General features: G+C 47.1%; 1 protein-coding gene across 1 annotated transcript in view; it reads left to right on the forward strand.

Moving 5' to 3' along the window:
- The window catches only part of LOC139421664 (polycomb protein suz12-A-like), a 41,701-nt gene extending 22,076 nt beyond the window's left edge, over positions 1-19,625 (forward strand). Inside the window, exons 8-16 of the mRNA XM_071172750.1 lie at positions 1,340-1,439; positions 6,100-6,205; positions 8,321-8,504; positions 9,375-9,466; positions 11,531-11,674; positions 12,002-12,159; positions 13,787-13,985; positions 17,274-17,353; positions 18,995-19,625. Of these exons, the coding sequence (XP_071028851.1) occupies positions 1,340-1,439; positions 6,100-6,205; positions 8,321-8,504; positions 9,375-9,466; positions 11,531-11,674; positions 12,002-12,159; positions 13,787-13,985; positions 17,274-17,353; positions 18,995-19,409 (1,478 nt within the window). The 3' untranslated portion in view covers positions 19,410-19,625. The remainder of the gene's footprint in view (positions 1-1,339; positions 1,440-6,099; positions 6,206-8,320; positions 8,505-9,374; positions 9,467-11,530; positions 11,675-12,001; positions 12,160-13,786; positions 13,986-17,273; positions 17,354-18,994) is intronic.
- Positions 19,626-26,222: the final 6,597 nt, after the last annotated feature.

The raw sequence follows: 26,222 nt of genomic DNA on the forward strand, positions 1-26,222 counted from the left end.
GTGTGTGTGTTAACCCCAGTCTTGTATTGGAACAGAGGATGTGTGTGTGTGTTAACCCCAGTCTTGTATTGGAACAGAGGATGTGTGTGTGTGTTAACCCCAGTCTTGTATTGGAACAGAGGATGTGTGTGTGTTAACCCCAGTCTTGTATTGGTACAGAGGATGTGTGTGTGTGTGTGTGTGTTAACCCCAGTCTTGTATTGGTACAGAGGATGTGTGTGTGTGTGTGTTAACCCCAGTCTTGTATTGGAACAGAGGATGTGTGTGTGTGTGTGTGTTAACCCCAGTCTTCTATTGGAACAGAGGATGCGTGTGTGTGTGTGTGTGTGTGTTAACCCTAGTCTTGTATTGGTACAGAGGATGTGTGTGTGTGTGTGTGTGTGTTAACCCCAGTCTTGTATTGGAACAGAGGATGTGTGTGTGTGTTAACCCCAGTCTTGTATTGGAACAGAGGATGTGTGTGTGTGTTAACCCCAGTCTTGTATTGGAACAGAGGATGTGTGTGTGTGTGTGTGTTAACCCCAGTCTTGTATTGGTACAGAGGATGTGTGTGTGTGTTAACCCCAGTCTTGTATTGGAACAGAGGATGTGTGTGTGTGTTAACCCCAGTCTTGTATTGGAACAGAGGATGTGTGTGTGTGTGTGTGTGTGTTAACCCCAGTCTTGTATTGGTACAGAGGATGTGTGTGTGTGTGTGTTAACCCCAGTCTTGTATTGGAACAGAGGATGTGTGTGTGTGTTAACCCCAGTCTTCTATTGGAACAGAGGATGTGTGTGTGTGTGTGTGTGTGTGTGTTTGTTAACCCCAGTCTTGTATTGGAATAGAGGATGTGTGTGTGTGTGTGTGTGTGTGTGTGTGTGTGTGTGTGTTAACCCCAGTCTTGTATTGGTACAGAGGATGTGTGTGTGTGTTAACCCCAGTCTTGTATTGGTACAGAGGATGTGTGTGTGTGTGTGTGTGTGTTAACCCCAGTCTTGTATTGGTACAGAGGATGTGTGTGTGTTAACCCCAGTCTTGTATTGGTACAGAGGATGTGTGTGTGTGTTAACCCCAGTCTTGTATTGGTACAGAGGATGTGTGTGTGTGTTAACCCCATTCTTGTATTGGTACAGAGGATGTGTGTGTGTGTGTGTGTGTGTTAACCCTAGTCTTGTATTGGTACAGAGGGTGTGTGTGTGTGTTAACCCCAGTCTTGTATTGGTACAGAGGATGTGTGTGTGTGTTAACCCCAGTCTAGTATTGGTACAGAGGATGTGTGTGTGTGTTAACCCCAATCTTGTATTGGTACAGAGGATGTGTGTGTGTGTGTGTGTTAACCCCAGTCTTGTATTGGTACAGAGGATGTGTGTAACAGGAAGAAGAGAAGCTCCACCGTCAGACAAGAAGAAGTTGGAGAAACGACGTTCGTAGCTCAGATGACTGTGTTTGATAAGAACAGGTACAGACACACACACACAGAGAGATATGTCTTACTATACTTGAGGACTTTTTGGGAACCAACAATTTGATTCCCATTCAAGTTCTTATTTTCCCTAACCCTAAAACGTAACCCCTAAACCTAACCCTTAAAATTAACCCCTAAACCTAACCCTAAAACTTAACCCCTAAACCTAACCCTTAAACTTAACCCCTAAACCTAACCCTAAAACTTAACCCCTAAACCTAACCCTAAAACTTAACCCCTAAACCTAACCCTAAAACTTAACCCCTAAACCTAACCCTTAAACTTAACCCCTAAACCTAACCCTAAAACTTAACCCCTAAACCTAACCCTAAAACTTAACCCCTAAACCTAACCCTAAAACTTAACCCCTAACCCTAAAACTTAACCCCTAACCCTAAAACTTAACCCCTAAACCTAACCCTTAAACTTAACCCCTAAACCTAACCCTTAAACTTAACCCCTAAACCTAACCCTAAAACTTAACCCCTAAACCTAACCCTAAAACTTAACCCCTAAACCTAACCCTTAAACTTAACCCCTAAACCTAACCCTAAAACTTAACCCCTAAACCTAACCCTAAAACTTAACCCCTAAACCTAACCCTAAAACTTAACCCCTAAACCTAACCCTAAAACTTAACCCCTAACCCTTAAACTTAACCCCTAAACCTAACCCTAAAACTTAACCCCTAAACCTAACCCTAAAACTTAACCCCTAAACCTAACCCTAAAACTTAACCCCTAAACCTAACCCTAAAACTTAACCCCTAAACCTAACCCTAAAACTTAACCCCTAAACCTAACCCTAAAACTTAACCTCTAACCCTTAAACTTAACCCCTAACCCTTAAACTTAACCCCTAACCCCTAAACCTAACCCTTAAACTTAACCCCTAAACCTAACCCTTAAACTTAACCCCTAAACCTAACCCTAAAACTTAACCCCTAACCCTAACCCTAAAACTTAACCCCTAAACCTAACCCTAAAACTTAACCCCTAAAACTTAACCCTTAAACCTAACCCTTAAACTTAACCCCTAAACCTAACCCTAAAACTTAACCCCTAAACCTAACCCTAAAACTTAACCCCTAAACCTAACCCTAAAACTTAACCCCTAAACCTAACCCTAAAACTTAACCCCTAAACCTAACCCTAAAACTTAACCCCTAACCCTTAAACTTAACCCCTAAACCTAACCCTAAAACTTAACCCCTAAACCTAACCCTAAAACTTAACCCCTAAACCTAACCCTAAAACTTAACCCCTAAACCTAACCCTAAAACTTAACCCCTAAACCTAACCCTAAAACTTAACCCCTAAACCTAACCCTAAAACTTAACCTCTAACCCTTAAACTTAACCCCTAACCCTTAAACTTAACCCCTAACCCCTAAACCTAACCCTTAAACTTAACCCCTAAACCTAACCCTTAAACTTAACCCCTAAACCTAACCCTAAAACTTAACCCCTAACCCTAACCCTAAAACTTAACCCCTAAACCTAACCCTAAAACTTAACCCCTAAAACTTAACCCTTAAACCTAACCCTTAAACTTAACCCCTAAACCTAACCCTAAAACTTAAGCCCTAAACCTAACCCTTAAACTTAACCCCTAAACCTAACCCTAAAACTTAACCCCTAAACCTAACCCTAAAACTTAACCTCTAACCCTTAAACTTAACCCCTAACCCTTAAACTTAACCCCTAACCCCTAAACCTAACCCTTAAACTTAACCCCTAAACCTAACCCTTAAACTTAACCCCTAAACCTAACCCTAAAACTTAACCCCTAACCCTAACCCTAAAACTTAACCCCTAAACCTAACCCTAAAACTTAACCCTTAAACTTAACCCCTAAACCTAACCCTAAAACTTAACCCCTAAACCTAACCCTAAAACTTAACCCCTAAACCTAACCCTAAAACTTAACCCCTAAACCTAACCCTAAAACTTAACCCCTAAACCTAACCCTAAAACTTAACCCCTAACCCTTAAACTTAACCCCTAAACCTAACCCTAAAACTTAACCCCTAAACCTAACCCTAAAACTTAACCCCTAAACCTAACCCTAAAACTTAACCCCTAAACCTAACCCTAAAACTTAACCCCTAAACCTAACCCTAAAACTTAACCCCTAAACCTAACCCTAAAACTTAACCTCTAACCCTTAAACTTAACCCCTAACCCTTAAACTTAACCCCTAACCCCTAAACCTAACCCTTAAACTTAACCCCTAAACCTAACCCTTAAACTTAACCCCTAAACCTAACCCTAAAACTTAACCCCTAACCCTAACCCTAAAACTTAACCCCTAAACCTAACCCTAAAACTTAACCCCTAAAACTTAACCCTTAAACCTAACCCTTAAACTTAACCCCTAAACCTAACCCTAAAACTTAAGCCCTAAACCTAACCCTTAAACTTAACCCCTAAACCTAACCCTAAAACTTAACCCCTAAACCTAACCCTAAAACTTAACCCCTAAACCTAACCCTAAAACTTAACCCCTAAACCTAACCCCTAAACCTAACCATAAAATAGACTTTAACAAGTGAGGACCGGCTGAATGTCCTCACTTGTCTGAATTGTAGTTGGTTTACTACTCTTGGACTTTAGATACTCACCAGTATAGTATGTGTACACACACACACACACACACAGAGACACACATACAGGGTTGTGTTCTTTTGTTATTCCTCTTTCACACACAAACACACACTGTCTCTTTTTAATTCTCACTCATATGCTGCACACGTCTCCGGGGGACTGTGGGGCTTGTTCCACGTCTCTGGCGGGCTTGTTCCGCGTCTCTGGAGGACTGCGTGGCTTGTTCCACGTCTCTGGCAGGCTTGTTCCACGTCTCTGGAGGACTGTGGGGCTTGTTCCGCGTCTCTGGAGGACTGCGTGGCTTGTTCCACGTCTCTGGAGGACTGTGGGGCTTGTTCCACGTCTCTGGAGGACTGTGGGGCTTGGTCCACGTCTCTGGAGGACTGTGGGGCTTGTCCCACGTCTCTGGAGGACTGTGGGGCTTGTCCTACGTCTCTGGAGGACTGTGGGGCTTGTCCCGCGTCTCTGGAGGACTGTGGGGCTTGTCCCGCGTCTCTGGAGGACTGTGGGGCTTGTCCCGCGTCTCTGGAGGACTGTGGGGCTTGTCCCGCGTCTCTGGAGGACTGTGGGGCTTGTCCCGCGTCTCTGGAGGACTGTGGGGCTTGTTCCACGTCTCTGGAGGACTGTGGGGCTTGTTCCGCGTCTCTGGAGGACTGTGGGGCTTGTTCCGCGTCTCTGGAGGACTGTGGGGCTTGTCCCGCGTCTCTGGAGGACTGTGGGGCTTGTCCCGCGTCTCTGGAGGACTGTGGGGCTTGTCCCGCGTCTCTGGAGGACTGTGGGGCTTGTTCCACGTCTCTGGAGGACTGTGGGGCTTGTTCCGCGTCTCTGGAGGACTGTGGGGCTTGTTCCGCGTCTCTGGAGGACTGTGGGGCTTGTCCCGCGTCTCTGGAGGACTGTGGGGCTTGGTCCGCGTCTCTGGAGGACTGTGGGGCTTGTCCCGCGTCTCTGGAGGACTGTGGGGCTTGTCCCGCGTCTCTGGAGGACTGTGGGGCTTGTCCCGCGTGCGTCTCTGGAGGACTGTGGGGCTTGTCCCGCGTGCGTCTCTGGAGGACTGTGGGGCTTGTCCCGCGTGCGTCTCTGGCGGACTGTGGGGCTTGTCCCACGTCTCTGGAGGACTGTGGGGCTTGTCCCGCGTCTCTGGAGGACTGTGGGGCTTGTCCCACGTCTCTGGAGGACTGTGGGGCTTGTCTCTGGAGGACTGTGGGGCTTGTCCCACGTCTCTGGAGGACTGTGGGGCTTGTCCCGCGTCTCTGGAGGACTGTGGGGCTTGTCCCGCGTCTCTGGAGGACTGTGGGGCTTGTCCCGCGTCTCTGGAGGACTGTGGGGCTTGTCCCGCGTCTCTGGAGGACTGTGGGGCTTGTCCCGCGTGCGTCTCTGGCGGACTGTGGGGCTTGTCCCGCGTGCGTCTCTGGCGGACTGTGGGGCTTGTTCCGCGTCTCTGGAGGACTGTGGGGCTTGTCCCGCGTCTCTGGAGGACTGTGGGGCTTGTTCCACGTCTCTGGAGGACTGTGGGGCTTGTCCCGCGTCTCTGGAGGACTGTGGGGCTTGTCCCACGTCTCTGGAGGACTGTGGGGCTTGTTCCACGTCTCTGGAGGACTGTGGGGCTTGTTCCGCGTCTCTGGAGGACTGTGGGGCTTGTCCCGCGTCTCTGGAGGACTGTGGGGCTTGTCCCGCGTCTCTGGAGGACTGTGGGGCTTGTTCCACGTCTCTGGAGGACTGTGGGGCTTGTCCCGCGTCTCTGGAGGACTGTGGGGCTTGTCCCGCGTCTCTGGAGGACTGTGGGGCTTGTCCCGCGTCTCTGGAGGACTGTGGGGCTTGTCCCGCGTGCGTCTCTGGAGGACTGTGGGGCTTGTCCCGCGTGCGTCTCTGGAGGACTGTGGGGCTTGTCCCACAACAACTGCATTGCAGTTGGCCGTCTAGAAATCACCTTTCTTTACAAAAACCGACTCTTCATCACCGATATGAAGCTCTGGAAGACCTTTCAGGTGTCTGCAGTTGTTGGATGGGCTGTATCTGTTGCTGTTAATGTTTCCGTGTGTGTGTGTGTAGGCGTCTGCAGTTGTTAGATGGAGAGTATGAGGTGTCTATGCAGCAGATGGTGGACTGTCCTGTCAACAAGAAGAGAGCCACCTGGGAAACGAACCTGGATGGAAAGGTGTGTGTGTGTGTTGTCACCAGACCACAATTTGGACTTGGAAACCAGGTTTAGTATCACGTTACTCCAAACCAAAACAATACCTGTGTTGTCATGTGCTGCTGCCTTGCTATGTTGTTGTCTTTAGGTCTCTCTTTATGTACTGTTGTGTTGTCTCTCGTCGTGATGTGTGTTTTGTCCTATATTTTTTATATATATATATAATATATATTATATATATAATATATATTATATATATATAATATATATATATATATATAATTTATATATATAATATATATATTATATATATATATTTATATTATATGTGTGTGTGTGTGTATATATCATTTTTAATCCCAGCCCTCGTCCCCGCAGGAGGCCATTTGCCTTTTGGCAGGCCCTCATTGTAAATAAGAGAAATTTGTTCTTAACTGACTTGCCTAGTTAAATAAAGTTAAATGTAAATAAATAAAAGGTATATTAACAAGTCCCAGAATGGCTCCTGATCCAGTCAGATGAACTCAGCTACTACTCTGTTCAATAGTTAGGCTCCTGATCCAGTCAGATGAACTGGAGTCCAGACTCCCAGTGGAGGCTAAGTGGGGAGCTAACATGATACAGTCCAGACTAAGTGGGGAGCTAACATGATACAGTCCAGACTAACTGGAGAGCTAAAATGATACAGTCCAGACTCCCAGTGGAGACTAAGTGGGGAGCTAACATGATACAGTCCAGACTAACTGGAGAGCTAAAATGATACAGTCCAGACTCCCAGTGGAGGCTAAGTGGGGAGCTAACATGATACAGTCCAGACTAAGTGGGGAGCTAACATGATACAGTCCAGACTCCCAGTGCAGGCTAAGTGGAGAGCTAACATGATACAGTCCAGACTCCCAGTGCAGGCTAAGTGGAGAGCTAACATGATACAGTCCAGACTAAGTGGGGAGCTAACATGATACAGTCAAGACTAAGTGGGGAGCTAACATGATACAGTCCAGACTAAGTGGAGAGCTAACATGATACAGTCCAGACTCCCAGTGGAGGCTAAGTGGGGAGCTAACATGATACAGTCCAGACTCCCAGTCCAGAATAAGTGGGGAGCTAACATGATACAGTCCAGACTCTCAGTACAGGCTAAGTGGAGAGCTAACATGATACAGTCCAGACTCCCAGTGGAGGCTAAGTGGGGAGCTAACATGATACAGTCCAGACTCCCAGTGGAGGCTAAGTGGAGAGCTAACATGATACAGTCCAGACTCCCAGTGGAGGCTAAGTGGGGAGCTAACATGATACCGTCCAGACTCCCAGTACAGGCTAAGTGGGGAGCTAACATGATACAGTCCAGACTCCCAGTGGAGGCTAAGTGGAGAGCTAACATGATACAGTCCAGACTCCCAGTGCAGGCTAAGTGGAGAGCTAACATGATACAGTCCAGACTCCCAGTGGAGGCTAAGTGGAGAGCTAACATGATATAGTCCAGACTAAGTGGGGAGCTAACATGATACAGTCCAGACTCTCAGTCCAGACTCCCAGTGGAGGCTAAGTGGAGAGCTAACACGATACAGTCCAGACTCCCAGTGGAGGCTAAGTGGAGAGCTAACATGATACAGTCCAGACTCCCAGTGGAGGCTAAGTGGGGAGCTAACATGATACAGTCCAGACTCCCAGTGGAGGCTAAGTGGAGAGCTAACATGATACAGTCCAGACTCCCAGTACAGGCTAAGTGGGGAGCTAACATGATACAGTCCAGACTCCCAGTACAGGCTAAGTGGGGAGCTAACATGATACAGTCCAGACTCCCAGTGGAGGCTAAGTGGGGAGCTAACATGATACAGTCCAGACTCCCAGTACAGGCTAAGTGGCGACAGGCACGGTGCACTCCGTGGGGGACATCGACTGCGTTGATAAACAAATTTGATCCGTGAGACACATTTGGCAGAAGTACCGAAAATAAAATTATTGTATAAAAAAAGTACAGAAGTTTTGTATAGGGTGCATCACTAGTGTGTAATTCCTCTTCCCAGGCCCCTGGTCTTCCTCTCTGAACAGACAGGAAGAGGTCAGCACTTCCCTTTACTCATGTCTTTGTCTCTCTCTCGCTCTCTCTCTCTCTCCCTCCCCCACTTTCTGTAGCTCCTCCCTCCGTTTGAGACGTTCTCCAAGGGTCCTACTCTCCAGTTCACACTGCGTTGGACAGGCGAGCCCAGTGATAGGTCGACGGCCCCTGTGGCCAAACCCCTCGCCACACGGAACGCTGACGCTAGCAGCCTGACCTCCGACCCTAAGCCCTGCTCCCTCAGACCCACTCAGACCGTAGGTGAGACACGGGCCAGACGACGCACGCGTACACAGACGGACTGTTGTAATCTGTAGAAGCTCACTAAATGGTGTCAATTTAAAGGGATACTTTAACATATACCATGTTTAAATGAATATCATTTTTATGTCTTTGCGTCCGTTATAAAGGAAGTTAAGAGGTAGTTTTGTGAGCCAATGCTAACTAGCGTTACCACAGACTTTCTGTCATTGTGCTATCTGCTAGCAAACATTAGTTAGCAATTGCGCCAGTGATAGTTAGCAACATCCTTCATACTGGACACCGAGAAATAAAAGTAGTATCCACGAGTTGATCTGATTTCTGGGGAAGTCGATAAAGGGCCTCATTACCAAAATCCTGAAGTATCCCTTTAAACGTGGAACACATTAAAGAATCCCTTTAAACGTGGAACACCTTAAAGAATCCCTTTAAACATGGTACACCTTAAAGAATCCCTTTAAACATGGAACACCTTAAAGAATCCCTTTAAACATGGTACACATTAAAGAATCCCTTTAAACATGGAACACCTTAAAGAATCCCTTTAAACATGGAACACCTTAAAGAATCCCTTTAAACGTGGAACACCTTAAAGAATCCCTTTAAACATGGTACACATTAAAGAATCCCTTTAAACCTGGAACACGTTAAAGAATCCCTTTAAACATGGAACACCTTAAAGAATCCCTTTAAACATGGAACACCTTAAAGAATCCCTTTAAACATGGAACACGTTAAAGAATCCCTTTAAACATGGAACACCTTAAAGAATCCCTTTAAACGTGGAACACGTTAAAGAATCCCTTTAAACATGGAACACCTTAAAGAATCCCTTTAAACGTGGAACACGTTTCTTCCCTCTCTCTGTAGCTGTGAAAGACTCCTTCAGCAGTTCAGAGTTTCAGATGAAACAAGAACACACACTTGAGGAACCAAGTGACAATCTACGCATATTCTACCAGGTGAGAGGGAGAAACACCACTTGTATTCTTGACTTTAGAGCAGATTGCATTGTGCAATCCATGTCTGAATCACAGTTGTGTTGTGCTTGTCTTTTGTTCTCTTGTTATGTGTCTGACTGGAGGTGGATGGTATGAGAGACCTGGTCCTTTATAACAGGTCTGACTGGAGGGTGGATGGTATGAGAGACCTGGTCCTTTATAACAGGTCTGACTGGGGGGTGGATGGTATGAGAGACCTGGTCCTTTATAACAGGTCTGACTGGGGGGTGGATGGTATGAGAGACCTGGTCCTTTATAACAGGTCTGACTGGGGGTTATTAGAGACCTGGTCCTTTATAACAGGTCTGACTGGGGGGTGGATGGTATGAGAGACCTGGTCCTTTATAACAGGTCTGACTGGAGGGTGGATGGTATTAGAGACCTGGTCCTTTATAACAGGTCTGACTGGGGGTTATTAGAGACCTGGTCCTTTATAACAGGTCTGACTGGGGGGTGGATGGTATTAGAGACCTAGTCCTTTATAACAGGTCTGACTGGAGGTGGATGGTATGAGAGACCTGGTCCTTTATAACAGGTCTGACTGGGGGGTGGATGGTATTAGAGACCTAGTCCTTTATAACAGGTCTGACTGGGGGTTATTACAGACCTGGTCCTTTATAACAGGTCTGACTGGGGGGTGGGTGGTATGAGAGACCTGGTCCTTTATAACAGGTCTGACTGGGGGTTATTAGAGACCTGGTCCTTTATAACAGGTCTGACTGGGGGGTGGATGGTATGAGAGACCTGGTCCTTTATAACAGGTCTGACTGGAGGTGGATGGTATGAGAGACCTGGTCCTTTATAACAGGTCTGACTGGGGGTTATTAGAGACCTGGTCCTTTATAACAGGTCTGACTGGGGGGTGGATGGTATGAGAGACCTGGTCCTTTATAACAGGTCTGACTGGGGGTTATTAGAGACCTAGTCCTTTATAACAGGTCTGACTGGGGGTTATTAGAGACCTGGTCCTTTATAACAGGTCTGACTGGGGGTTATGAGAGACCTGGTCCTTTATAACAGGTCTGACTGGAGGGTGGATGGTATTAGAGACCTGGTCCTTTATAACAGGTCTGACTGGGGGTTATTAGAGACCTGGTCCTTTATAACAGGTCTGACTGGGGGGTGGATGGTATTAGAGACCTGGTCCTTTATAGCAGGTCTGACTGGGGGGTGGATGGTATGAGAGACCTGGTCCTTTATAACAGGTCTGACTGGGGGGTGGATAGTATGAGAGACCTGGTCCTTTATAACAGGTCTGACTGGGGGGGGGGTGGATGGTATGAGAGACCTGGTCCTTTATAACAGGTCTGACTGGGGGTGGATGGTATTAGAGACCTGGTCCTTTAGAACAGGTCTGACTGGGGGTTATTAGAGACCTGGTCCTTTATAACAGGTCTGACTGGGGGTTATGAGAGACCTGGTCCTTTATAACAGGTCTGACTGGAGGGTGGATGGTATTAGAGACCTGGTCCTTTATAACAGGTCTGACTGGGGGTTATTAGAGACCTGGTCCTTTATAACAGGTCTGACTGGGAGGTGGATGGTATTAGAGACCTGGTCCTTTATAGCAGGTCTGCATCCTGTTCCCTATATAGTGCCCTTCATTTGACCAGGGCCCATGGTTCACTATATAGGCAATAGGGTCCCATTTGGTACAATGTATTTCAGACTTGGCTGTCTATGATGGCGAGTTTCATAGTTTCTACTGACTCATACTCTATGGTCAGACTGGCTGACCTTTTGTGTAGAATTACATAGTCTATATCCTTCTCACTCTCCCTCCCTCACCCCTCTCTCTCTCCCTCCCTCCATCCCTCCCTCACCCCTCTCTCTCTCCCTCCCTCCCTCCCTCACCCCTCTCTCTCTCCCTCCCTCCCTCCCTCACCCCTCTTTCTCTCCCTCCCCCCCTCTCTCCCTCCCTCTCTCTCTCCCTCCCTCTCTCTCTCTCCCCCTCCCTCTCTCTCCCTCTCTCTCTCCCTCTCTCTCCTTCTCTCTCTCCCTCCCTCTCTCTCCTTCTCTCTCTAGTTCCTGTATAACCACAACACACAGCAGCAGACCGAGGCTAGAGATGACCTCCACTGTCCCTGGTGCACTCTGAACTGTAGGAGACTCTACAGTCTCCTCAAACACCTCAAACTGGCCCACAGCAGATTCATCTTCAACTACGTGGTGAGAACGAGGGGAAGCGAGAGAGAGAGAGAGAGACCCAGAGTGTGTGTGTGTGTCTGGTGCACTCTGAACTGTAGAGGACTACAGTCTCCTCAAACTGGCCCACAGCAGATTAATCTTCAACTATGACTGCATTTAGGCAGGCAGCCCAATTCTGATATTTTGCCAATAATTGGGCTGGCTGTGTAAACAGCCTAGGAGGTGAGAGAAACCGGGGGGGGGTGGGGGTTGTACTGTCAGGAGCTGTACATATTGGGGGGCTGAATAAGGGCTGGTTATTAAACTATACAGGTCCGTTGTGATTGACATGTTCTATGACCTCACCAGCCCCACCCTAAAGGAGCGAGGATAGACGTGTCTATTAATGAGCGTTACGACGGGGTGCACGCTGGGAATCCTCGGGATATTCACAGTCAGCCCGGCTTCGCCTTCAGCAGGAACGGACCCGTCAAGAGATCCCCCGTCACACACATCCTCGTCTGCAGGTAACTGGGTACACACGTCTGGATCACACACACACACACACACACCTTTATCTGCAGGTAACGCAGACAGACAGACACACACACCTTCATCTGCAGGCAGTACACGTTTCAGCACTCGCCGGTCTCTTTCTGTGAGCTCGTGTGGCCTACCACTTCGCGGCTGAGCCGTTGTTGCTACTAGACATTTCCACTTCACAATAACAGTACTAACAGTTGACCAGGGCACAAATTTGACGAACCGACTTGTTGGAAAGGTGGCCTCCTAGGACAGTACCACTTTGAATGTCACTGAGCTCTTCAGTAAGGCCATTCTACTGCCAATGTTTGTCTATGGAGATTGCATGGCTGTTTGCTTGATTTTTATACACCTGTCAGCAACCGGTGTGGCTGAAATAGACCAATCCACTCATTTGAATGGGTGTCCACATACTTTTGTGTATATAGTGTACCACAGACACAAAGTCAAAATTGTCTTTATCCTATAAATTCCTGAAAATGTGCTTTTTGGTCTTCATTTAAGGTCAAGGTTAGGCATAAGGTTAGCAGTGTGGGACCAATTCTTCCACATCATTCTCACAATCTTTAAAAAATCTGACCACGGGACGTTGTAGGATTTTTTCCAAAGTAGAACTGATTTGGAGAGAACCTCAAACCCAACTTTTAGAACAACATATTATAACAATTGATTTTAGAGTTTGTAATTTGGGAATGTTTTCTTGGGGTGCTCTAAGTTACTACTATATGTGTTTCTGCCATTGAGAAATAAGTGCTGCTTTGAACATCCATCTTTACCTCTCTCTTTCCCTCTCTTCTGTTCTCTTTCCTGTAGGATCTTTACCTCTCTTTCCCTCTCCTCTGTTCTCCTTCCAGTAGGATCTTTACCTCTCTCTTTCCCTCTCTTCTGTTCTCTTTCCTGTAGGATCTTTACCTCTCTCTTTCCCTCTCCTCTGTTCTCCTTCCAGTAGGATCTTTACCTCTCTCTTTACCTCTCTTCTGTTCTCTTTCCTGTAGGATCTTTACCTCTCTCTCTTTACCTCTCCTCTGTTCTCCTTCCTGTAGGATCTTTACCTCTCTCTCTTTACCTCTCTTCTGTTCTCCTTCCTGTAGGATCTTTCCCTCTCTTCTGTTCTCCTTCCTGTAGGATCTTTACCTCTCTCCTGTTCTCCTTCCTGTAGGATCTTTACCTCTCTCTCTTTCCCTCTCTTCTGTTCTCCTTCCTATAGGATCTTTACCTCTCTCTCTTTCCCTCTCTTCTGTTCTCCTTCCTGTAGGATCTTTACCTCTCTCTCTTTCCCTCTCTTCTGTTCTCCTTCCTGTAGGATCTTTACCTCTCTCTCTTTCCCTCTCTTCTGTTCTCCTTCCTGTAGGATCTTTACCTCTCTCTTTCCCTCTCTTCTGTTCTCCTTCCTGTAGGATCTTTACCTCTCTCTCTTTCCCTCTCTTCTGTTCTCCTTCCTATAGGATCTTTACCTCTCTCTCCTCTCTCCTCTCTCATCTCTCCTCTCACTCATATTTATATGTATTCATTCTCCCCCTACCCATCTCCTCTCTTCCTGTAGGCTAAAGCATGTATGTATTCAGGTACAATTGACAGTCACTTACTAACCCCTCCCTCTCCTCCCCCCAGACCGAAGCGTCTCCTCCCCCCCAGTCTGTGTGAGTTCCTGGAGGCTGATGGAGGAGAGGGAGACCAGCAGAGAATCATCCCCGGTCACAACCGCCTCTACTTCCGCTCAGACAGCTGTACCCCCAAAACACCACAGGAGGTAGATCACGACAGTGAGGATGAGACAGACCCCTTCTGGCTCCGAGAGAGGACCATCATGGTGAGAGACGCAAACACACGCTGAGCAGGTAGCTACCACACATGGTGAGATACACACTGAGCAGGTAGCTACCACACATGGTGAGATACACACTGAGCAGGTAGCTACCACACATGGTGAGATACACACTGAGCAGGTAGCTAGCTACCACACATGGTGAGATACACTGAGCAGGTAGCTAGCTACCCCACATGGTGAGATACACTGAGCAGGTAGCTAGCTACCCCACATGGTGAGATACACTGAGCAGGTAGCTAGCTACCCCACATGGTGAGATACACTGAGCAGGTAGCTACCCCACATGGTGAGATACACACGGAGCAAGTAGCTACCACACATGGTGAGATACACTGAGCAGGTAGCTACCACACATGGTGAGATACACACTGAGCAGGTAGCTACCACACATGGTGAGATACACACTGAGCAGGTAGCTAGCTACCACACATGGTGAGATACACACTGAGCAGGTAGCTACCACACATGGTGAGATACACACTGAGCAGGTAGCTAGCTACCACACATGGTGAGATACACACTGAGCAGGTAGCTAGCTACCACACATGGTGAGATACACTGAGCAGGTAGGTAGCTACCACACATGGTGAGATACACTGAGCAGGTAGCTAGCTACCACACATGGTGAGATACACACTGAGCAGGTAGCTAGCTACCACACATGGTGAGATACACACTGAGCAGGTAGCTAGCTACCACACATGGTGAGATACACACTGAGCAGGTAGCTAGCTACCACACATGGTGAGATACACACTGAGCAGGTAGCTAGCTACCACACATGGTGAGATACACACTGAGCAGGTAGCTAGCTACCACACATGGTGAGATACACACTGAGCAGGTAGCTAGCTACCACACATGGTGAGATACACACTGAGCAGGTAGCTAGCTACCACACATGGTGAGATACACACTGAGCAGGTAGCTAGCTACCACACATGGTGAGATACACACTGAGCAGGTAGCTAGCTACCACACATGGTGAGATACACACTGAGCAGGTAGCTAGCTACCACACATGGTGAGATACACACTGAGCAGGTAGCTAGCTACCACACATGGTGAGATACACACTGAGCAGGTAGCTAGCTACCACACATGGTGAGATACACACTGAGCAGGTAGCTAGCTACCACACATGGTGAGATACACACTGAGCAGGTAGCTAGCTACCACACATGGTGAGATACACACTGAGCAGGTAGCTAGCTACCACACATGGTGAGATACACACTGAGCAGGTAGCTAGCTACCACACATGGTGAGATACACACTGAGCAGGTAGCTAGCTACCACACATGGTGAGATACACACTGAGCAGGTAGCTAGCTACCACACATGGTGAGATACACACTGAGCAGGTAGCTAGCTACCACACATGGTGAGATACACACTGAGCAGGTAGCTAGCTACCACACATGGTGAGATACACACTGAGCAGGTAGCTAGCTACCACACATGGTGAGATACACACTGAGCAGGTAGCTAGCTACCACACATGGTGAGATACACACTGAGCAGGTAGCTAGCTACCACACATGGTGAGATACACACTGAGCAGGTAGCTAGCTACCACACATGGTGAGATACACACTGAGCAGGTAGCTAGCTACCACACATGGTGAGATACACACTGAGCAGGTAGCTAGCTACCACACATGGTGAGATACACACTGAGCAGGTAGCTAGCTACCACACATGGTGAGATACACACTGAGCAGGTAGCTACCAACCACACATGGTGAGATACACACTGAGCAGGTAGCTACCAACCACACATGGTGAGATACACACTGAGCAGGTAGCTAGCTACCACACATGGTGAGATACACACTGAGCAGGTAGCTAGCTACCACACATGGTGAGATACACACTGAGCAGGTAGCTACCAACCACACATGGTGAGATACACACTGAGCAGGTAGCTACCAACCACACATGGTGAGATACACACTGAGCAGGTAGCTACCAACCACACATGGTGAGATACACACTGAGCAGGTAGCTACCACACATGGTGAGATACACACTGAGCAGGTAGCTACCAACCACACATGGTGAGATACACACTGAGCAGGTAGCTACCACACATGGTGAGATACACACTGAGCAGGTAGATACCACACATGGTGAGATACACACTGAGCAGGTAGCTACCACACATGGTGAGATACACACTGAGCAGGTAGCTACCACACATGGTGAGATACACACTGAGCAGGTAGCTAGCTACCACACATGGTGAGATACACACTGAGCAGGTAGCTAGCTACCACACATGGTGAGATACACACTGAGCAGGTAGCTAGCTACCACACATGGTGAGATACACACTGAGCAGGTAGCTACCAACCACACATGGTGAGATACACACTGAGCAGGTAGCTAGCTACCACACATGGTGAGATACACACTGAGCAGGTAGCTACCAACCACACATGGTGAGATACACACTGAGCAGGTAGCTACCACACATGGTGAGATACACACTGAGCAGGTAGCTACCACACATGGTGAGATACACACTGAGCAGGTAGCTACCACACATGGTGAGATACACACTGAGCAGGTAGCTACCACATTACAGACTGTAGTTTTTAGGCCCATACAAACCCAGGTCTACTCTGCATCAGTACAGACTGTAGGTATTAGGCCCATACAAACCCAGGTCTACTCTGCACCAGTACAGACTGTAGGTATTAGGCCAATACAAACCCAGGTCTACTCTGCACCAGTACAGACTGTAGGTATTAGGCCAATACAAACCCAGGTCTACTCTGCACCAGTACAGACTGTAGGTATTAGGCCCATACAAACCCAGGTCTACTCTGCACCAGTACAGACTGTAGGTTTTAGGCCCATACAAACCCAGGTCTACTCTGCACCAGTACAGACTGTAGGTATTAGGCCAATACAAACCCAGGTCTACTCTGCATCAGTACAGACTGTAGGTATTAGGCCCATACAAACCCAGGTCTACTCTGCACCAGTACAGACTGTAGGTATTAGGCCCATACAAACCCAGGTCTACTCTGCACCAGTACAGACTGTAGGTATTAGGCCAATACAAACCCAGGTCTACTCTGCATCAGTACAGACTGTAGGTATTAGGCCAATACAAACCCAGGTCTACTCTGCACCAGTACAGACTGTAGGTATTAGGCCAATACAAACCCAGGTCTACCATTACAACAGAGCCACACTGACATTGGGTTTGGAGTCTCCAACTTGACTCTGGATCCACTCTGACTGTTGTTCTGTCTACAGCAAATCCAGGAGTTTACAGACGTGAACGATGGAGAGAAGGAGGTGATGAAGCTATGGAACCTTCACGTTATGAAGTATGGGTACGTACCCCACGTTAAAGCCCTGGCCTCGTTATACAGCCTCTGTTTAAAGCATCATCAGACGTTGCTGTGTGTCGTTCTCTAGACGTTGCTGTGTGGCGTTCTCTAGACGTTGCTGTGTGGCGTTCTCTAGACGTTGCTGTGTGGCGTTCTCTAGACGTTGCTGTGTGTCGTTCTCTAGACGTTGCTGTGTGGCGTTCTCTAGACGTTGCTGTGTGTCGTTCTCTAGAGGTTCATCAGACGTTGCTATGTGTCGTTCTCTAGACGTTGCTGTGTGGCGTTCTCTAGACGTTGCTGTGTGTCGTTCTCTAGAGGTTCATCAGACGTTGCTATGTGTCGTTCTCTAGACGTTGCTGTGTGTCGTTCTCTAGACGTTGCTGTGTGTCGTTCTCTAAAGCATCATCAGACGTTGCTGTGTGTCGTTCTCTAGACGTTGCTGTGTGTCGTTCTCTAAAGCATCATCAGACGTTGCTGTGTGTCGTTCTCTAAAGCATCATCAGACGTTGCTGTGTGTCGTTCTCTAAAGCATCATCAGACGTTGCTGTGTGTCGTTCTCTAAAGCATCATCAGACGTTGCTGTGTGTCGTTCTCTAGACTTTGCTGTGGTCTTGGCTTGTGCACTTGAGCCAACAGCTGGCACATACAGTGTGAGGTTAGCCGACATGATGAGATTATTATGGATAAGGGCTAGATTTATTTTTGGGGGGAGGGGTCAAATGACCCTGGATATTTATTGTGAAGGATCATCAAGTTCATCACCGTGCACTTTCACCTCCCTGTGAAGTTCATCACCGTGCACTTTCACCTCCCTGTGAAGTTCATCACCGTGCACTTTCACCTCCCTGTGAAGTTCATCACTTATTAAATCTGTAGCTTAAACTGTGAATCGTATGACTTGTCGCATGACTCCCAAGTTTACTTCCACATTGGATGGAAACCTGCTTAATGACATCTATTTCTCACTCATTTAGAGTTTAAAAATGCTCTCAATCTCAACAGAATCTCTGTATTATTTGTATTTTTTATTGAACTAGGCAAGTCGGTTAAGAACAAATTCTTATTTTCAATGACAGCCTAGGAACAGTGGGTTAACTGCCTTGTTCAGGGGCAGAACGACAGGTTATTTCCTTGTCAGCTCGGGGATTCAATCTAGCAACCTTTCGGTTACTGGCCCAACGCTCTAACCACTAGGCTACCTGCTGCCCCCAAATGAATTCGTATGAACCAGGCGCTCTCGACTAGAGGCTCCATAGTGTCTGTGGCGCAGGCTGAACGTTTGACGTCCCTACTCTAATCCCCCTCCTCTCTCTCTCTTCCCCCCCCTCTCTCTCTCTCTCCCCCCCCCCCCCCCCCCCCCCCCTCTCTCTCTCCCCTCCCCTCTCTCTCTTCCCCCTTCTCTCTCTCTCTCTTCCCCCTTCTCTCTCTCTCTCTTCCCCCTTCTCTCTCTCTCTTCCCCCTTCTCTCTCTCTCTTCCCCCTTCTCTCTCTCTCTTCCCCCTTCTCTCTCTCTTCCCCCTTCTCTCTCTCCCCCCTCCCCTCTCTCTCTCTTCCCCCCCCTCTCTCTCTCTCCCCTCTCTCTCTCTCCCCTCTCTCTCTCCCCTCCCCTCTCTCTCTCCCCCCACTCTCTCTCTCTGCCCCTCAGTTACATAGCAGATAACCAGATGAACGGAGCCTGTCTGGCGTTTGTGGAAGGTTGCGGAGCGTACATTGCCAGGAAGAACCTCTGTAGGAACTTCCTGTTACACCTGGTCAGCATGCATGACTTTAAACTGGTTACCACGACAACCATCAACCAGGCCATGACACGCCTCCGACACATCCAGCAGACCCAGCGGCAGGAAGATGGAGAGGGGGATGGAGGAGAGTATTGGGTGACAGCGCTGGAGTCTCCGTCTGAGCTGCAACCCGACTATGCCACATGTAATGACGACCACACGGATGGTAAGAGTAACCATGGTAATGGCCGCACGAATGGAATCGTCATCGGCGATGGCGATGAAGCTGGTAGTTCTGTTGCTGTGGAAACGTCCAGGCCGAGCAAGAGGCATAAGTTGTGAGGTACCCTCCGGCCCTCTCCTGGAGGAGTGATGAGTATCTAAAATGATGCCCGGTGATTGGCTGAGTGGAGGGTGAAAGAGGGTGTGTTGGTGGTGATTGGAGGGAATAATAAGAGAGACTCATGATGACATCATTCCAAACAAGCACTGGGTGTTGGGTTTACCGTATAGAGGTGGTGGGCCAGAATCATTTAAGTCAATTTGGACACACACACACACACACACACACAGAGTCCCACTGGTTATAGTAGGGAAACCTTGGTCTAGTTTTCCCCCATGTCTGGTTATTCAGTCTTGCTTTGATGTCATTAGACTGATGTTACAGTGACCATGAGGTCTGTAAACGCAACACTTTAGCAATAACTTAGTCCCAACTGGCACCATATTCCTCTATACTAGTGTGCACTACTTTTTACCAGGCCCTGCTATAGACTAGGGGGTGTACTTGTACATCAAGCTGTCTGCTATAGACTAGGGGATGTACTTGTACATCAAGCTGTCTGCTATAGACTAGCATTCTGTCCAGGGGATGTACTTGTACATCAAGCTGTCTGCTATAGAATAGCATTCTGTCCACGGGGTGTACTTGTACATCAAGCAGTCTGCTATAGACAAGGGGGTGTACTTGTACATCAAGCTGTCTGCTATAGACTAGCATTCTGTCCAGGAGGTGTACTTGTACATCAAGCTGTCTGCTATAGACTAGCATTCTGTCCAGGAGGTGTACTTGTACATCAAGCTGTCTGCTATAGACTAGCATTCTGTCCAAGGGATGTACTTGTACATCAAGCTGTCTGCTATAGATTAGCATTCTGTCCAGGAGGTGTACTTGTACATCAAGCTGTCTGCTATAGACTAGCATTCTGTCCAGGAGTGGTACTTGTACATCAAGCTGTCTGCTATAGACTAGCATTCTGTCCAGGAGGTGTACTTGTACATCAAGCTGTCTGCTATAGACTAGCATTCTGTCCAGGAGGTGTACTTGTACATCAAGCTGTCTGCTATAGACTAGCATTCTGTCCAGGAGTGGTACTTGTACATCAAGCTGTCTGCTATAGATAGCATTCTGTCCAGGAGTGGTACTTGTACATCAAGCTGTCTGCTATAGACTATCATTCTGTCCAGGAGGTGTACTTGTACATCAAGCTGTCTGCTATAGATAGCATTCTGTCCAGGAGTGGTACTTGTACATCAAGCTGTCTGCTATAGACTATCATTCTGTCCAGGAGGTGTACTTGTACATCAAGCTGTCTGCTATAGACTATCATTCTGTCCAGGAGTGGTACTTGTACATCAAGCTGTCTGCTATAGACTAGCATTCTGTCCAGGAGGTGTACTTGTACATCAAGCTGTCTGCTATAGACTAGCATTCTGTCCAGGAGGTGTACTTGTACATCAAGCTGTCTGCTATAGACTATCATTCTGTCCAGGAGTGGTACTTGTACATCAAGCTGTCTGCTATAGACTAGCATTCTGTCCAGGAGGTGTACTTGTACATCAAGCTGCCTCACTACAGAAGCAGTGAGGCATTTATGGAATAGGATATCATCAGTAGTGTCCATCCTCACTGGTTCATCAGTACTGTGTCCATCCTCACTGGTTCATCAGTACTGTCCATCCTCACTGGTTCATCAGTAGTGTCCATCCTCACTGGTCCAACCTACTTTAGCACCTGTCTTGTCTCAGGTGCCTGTTTGAGACAGACTTGGGTGTCTGTGCACTAGACAGGAAATAGGGTGCCATTTGGGATATTTGCATATATATATGAGACGAACCGAAAAGACTTGGGTCGTCTTCACTTGGGATGGACTACCTGAACAATATAAACGTTTGTTTTCGTTTGCTAGACGTTTTTGCTACAGTGTGCACTAATGAATACAACCCTGATGACGGACAGACTCTGCTGTATTGTATTGTTTTTATTTTTTTTACAAGGGGAATGGTTGATGATGATGCATTCTGAATTTGAGCATTTTATTGTTATGTTTATTACTATGGGGGCCATTTTGAGACTAAACTTGAGGGACTGAAGTCCAGCTCTTGGAAACAGTGTTGGACTAAAAGGTGTCTGGCTCAGGGTAGAAACATCACTTTGCCCCCCCCCATCCTAAACTAAATGTGTATTGCTGTCAGACCTCTGTTTAAATACTATTTGGAGTCTTTAACGTTTGCTCTAGCCTGCCTGGAGTGCTAGATGGGAGGGGAGTTGCAGTTTTGGGACTAGTCTTTTAGGTCCATTTAAGCCAGGCAAGCTCAATCAAGCACTGATCAAGTATTTGAACTCAGGTCTGGTTAGCACTCAAGTCAGTCACAGGATCCAATGGTGCTACTAGACAGATGATTCAGGCCCTCAGCGAGCACAGATCTCAGTCATCTGTAACCTTTTTGAGGTTGTCAGGTCATTAGGTCAAGGTTCAGTTACACTGCATGACCACATTCATCATCAAGCTGAAACCGTGCAGCACCCGCATCCACTCACTGCTTTTGGGTAGTGTCCCGAATGGCTCCCTATCTGGTATACTACTTTTGACCAGGGTCCATAGGGTAGTGCACTACTTATAGGGAATAAGGTGCCATTTGGGACGCACTCTTACTATGTTGGAGTAATTTGGGCACGGTCTTCAGAAAGGTGACATGTTGACCTGCTGGACATCAACTGTAGTAAGTATTACAGTGGAGAGTTAAATGTTGTTGAGTTTCCTGGCCAAAGGGAGTTGGATCTGCTGGACATCAACATTACAGTGGAGAGTTAAATGTTGTTGGGTTTCCTGGCCAAAGGGAGTTGGATCTGCTGGACATCAACATTACAGTGGAGAGTTAAATGTTGTTGGGTTTCCTGGCCAAAGGGAGTTGGATCTGCTGGACATCAACATTACAGTGGAGAGTTAAATGTTGAGTTTCCTGGCCAAAGGGAGTTGGATCTGCTGGACATCAACATTACAGTGGAGAGTTAAATGTTGTTGGGTTTCCTGGCCAAAGGGAGTTGGATCTGCTGGACATCAACATTACAGTGGAGAGTTAAATGTTGTTGGGTTTCCTGGCCAAAGGGAGTTGGATCTGCTGGACATCAACATTACAGTGGAGAGTTAAATGTTGAGTTTCCTGGCCAAAGGGAGTTGGATCTGCTGGACATCAACATTACAGTGGAGAGTTAAATGTTGTTGGGTTTCCTGGCCAAAGGGAGTTGGATCTGCTGGACATCAACATTACAGTGGAGAGTTAAATGTTGTTGGGTTTCCTGGCCAAAGGGAGTTGGATCTGCTGGACATCAACATTACAGTGGAGAGTTAAATGTTGTTGGGTTTCCTGGCCAAAGGGAGTTGGATCTGCTGGACATCAACATTACAGTGGAGAGTTAAATGTTGTTGGGTTTCCTGGCCAAAGGGAGTTGGATCTGCTGGACATCAACATTACAGTGGAGAGTTAAATGTTGTTGGGTTTCCTGGCCAAAGGGAGTTGGATCTGCTGGACATCCACATTACAGTGGAGAGTTAAATGTTGAGTTTCCTGGCCAAAGGGAGTTGGATCTGCTGGACATCAACATTACAGTGGAGAGTTAAATGTTGTTGAGTTTCCTGGCCAAAGGGAGTTGGATCTGCTGGACATCAACATACAGTGGAGAGTTAAATGTTGTTGAGTTTCCTGGCCAAAGGGAGTTGGATCTGCTGGACATCAACATTACAGTGGAGAGTTAAATGTTGTTGGGTTTCCTGGCCAAAGGGAGTTGGATCTGCTGGACATCAACATTACAGTGGAGAGTTAAATGTTGTTGGGTTTCCTGGCCAAAGGGAGTTGGATCTGCTGGACATCAACATTACAGTGGAGAGTTAAATGTTGTTGGGTTTCCTGGCCAAAGGGAGTTGGATCTGCTGGACATCAACATTACAGTGGAGAGTTAAATGTTGTTGGGTTTCCTGGCCAAAGGGAGTTGGATCTGCTGGACATCAACATTACAGTGGAGAGTTAAATGTTGTTGAGTTTCCTGGCCAAAGGGAGTTGGATCTGCTGGACATCAACATACAGTGGAGAGTTAAATGTTGTTGAGTTTCCTGGCCAAAGGGAGTTGGATCTGCTGGACATCAACATTACAGTGGAGAGTTAAATGTTGTTGGGTTTCCTGGCCAAAGGGAGTTGGATCTGCTGGACATCAACATTACAGTGAAGAGTTAAATGTTGTTGGGTTTCCTGGCCAAAGGGAGTTGGATCTGCTGGACATCAACATTACAGTGGAGAGTTAAATGTTGTTGGGTTTCCTGGCCAAAGGGAGTTGGATCTGCTGGACATCAACATTACAGTGGAGAGTTAAATGTTGTTGGGTTTCCTGGCCAAAGGGAGTTGGATCTGCTGGACATCAACATTACAGTGGAGAGTTAAATGTTGTTAGGTTTCCTGGCCAAAGGGAGTTGGATCTGCTGGACATCAACATTACAGTGGAGAGTTAAATGTTGTTAGGTTTCCTGGCCAAAGGGAGTTGGATCTGCTGGACATCAACATTACAGTGGAGAGTTAAATGTTGTTGAGTTTCCTGGCCAAAGGGAGTTGGATCTGCTGGACATCAACATTACAGTGGAGAGTTAAATGTTGTTGGGTTTCCTGGCCAAAGGGAGTTGGATCTGCTGGACATCAACATTACAGTGGAGAGTTAAATGTTGTTGAGTTTCCTGGCCAAAGGGAGTTGGATCTGCTGGACATCAACATTACAGTGGAGAGTTAACTGTTGTTGGGTTTCCTGGCCAAAGGGAGTTGGATCTGCTGGACATCAACATTACAGTGGAGAGTTAACTGTTGTTGGGTTTCCTGGCCAAAGGGAGTTGGATCTGCTGGACATCAACATTACAGTGGAGAGTTAAATGTTGTTGGGTTTCCTGGCCAAAGGGAGTTGGATCTGCTGGACATCAACATTACAGTGGAGAGTTAAATGTTGTTGGGTTTCCTGGCCAAAGGGAGTTGGATCTGCTGGACATCAACATTACAGTGGAGAGTTAAATGTTGTTGGGTTTCCTGGCCAAAGGGAGTTGGATCTGCTGGACATCAACATTACAGTGGAGAGTTAAATGTTGTTGGGTTTCCTGGCCAAAGGGAGTTGGATCTGCTGGACATCAACATTACAGTGGAGAGTTAAATGTTGTTGGGTTTCCTGGCCAAAGGGAGTTGGATCTGCTGGACATCAACATTACAGTGGAGAGTTAAATGTTGTTGGGTTTCCTGGCCAAAGGGAGTTGGATCTGCTGGACATCAACATTACAGTGGAGAGTTAAATGTTGTTGGGTTTCCTGGCCAAAGGGAGTTGGATCTGCTGGACATCAACATTACAGTGGAGAGTTAAATGTTGTTGGGTTTCCTGGCCAAAGGGAGTTGGATCTGCTGGACATCAACATTACAGTGGAGAGTTAAATGTTGTTGAGTTTCCTGGCCAAAGGGAGTTGGATCTGCTGGACATCAACATTACAGTGGAGAGTTAAATGTTGTTGGGTTTCCTGGCCAAAGGGAGTTGGATCTGCTGGACATCAACATTACAGTGGAGAGTTAAATGTTGTTGGGTTTCCTGGCCAAAGGGAGTTGGATCTGCTGGAGATTTTCTACTGTTTTCCTCACCTGTGAAACTGTCCCAATTAGCATCTTATTTCCGATATATATAGTGTACCATAGAGCCCTGGTCAAAAGTAGCATGGACCACAGGAGGTTGGTGGCAGCTTTAATTGGGGAGGACGGGCCCTGGTCAAAAGTAGCATGGACCACAGGAGGTTGGTGGCAGCTTTAATTGGGGAGGACGGGCTCGTGCGGAATGGTATCTAACATGTGATTTCCACGTGTTTGATGCCATTATGAGCCGTCCTCCCCTCAGCAGCCTCCACTGGTATGGGCCCTGGTCAACAGGAGTGCACTATATAGGAAATAGGGTGTCATTTCAGATATAGGAAACAGGGTGTCATTGCTTCTCCAGTAATGGGGTGGATCTTTTCAGGTGTGAACTCAAATTGCAATCAATCAGGACCCAAACAAAGGAAGCTGTGGATACGTTCTGTAGCTGTGTTGACTAGGGTCATGTTCATTTGGCACAAAACGCTAGAAAGCACTCAAAACGAGGGAGTTGGAGGTACTATCTGTACTAATCCAATAAAACATTTATCTTCTGTTGCAAAACGTTTTGCTACAGTGCGCCTCAGTGAACATGACCCAGGTTTGTGTGTATATATATGTCACTTCAGGAAAAAGGAGCAACATTTTGCTCTAGCGAACCCAGATAAGAAAAACAGGACTTTGTTCACCAACATCCTAAAACCAGCTGGACGTTGGAATTTAGTAATCAAGGAGTCATAGAAAATGTTTTCTATTTAAAAGAATAAAGATATTTTGTACTATTACCATTAACGTCTCATATGGTTTTAATTGAATGGATACGGTTCTAACACTACTGGTCACGTTCTCATGGATACGGTTCTAACACTACTGGTCACGTTCTCATGGATACGGTTCTAACACTACTGGTCACGTTACTGTAACTATCTCACGGATACGGTTCTAACACTACTGGTCACGTTCTCATGGATACGGTTCTAACACTACTGGTCACGTTCTCATGGATACGGTTCTAACACTACTGGTCACGTTACTGTAACTATCTCACGGATACGGTTCTAACACTACTGGTCACGTTCTCATGGATACGGTTCTAACACTACTGGTCACGTTCTCATGGATACGGTTCTAACACTACTGGTCACGTTACTGTAACTATCTCACGGATACGGTTCTAACACTACTTGTCACGTTCTCATGGATACGGTTCTAACACTACTTGTCACGTTACTG

The sequence above is a fragment of the Oncorhynchus clarkii genome, chromosome 12 (genome assembly GCF_045791955.1).
Source record: "Oncorhynchus clarkii lewisi isolate Uvic-CL-2024 chromosome 12, UVic_Ocla_1.0, whole genome shotgun sequence".
Lineage (NCBI taxonomy): Eukaryota > Metazoa > Chordata > Actinopteri > Salmoniformes > Salmonidae > Oncorhynchus > Oncorhynchus clarkii.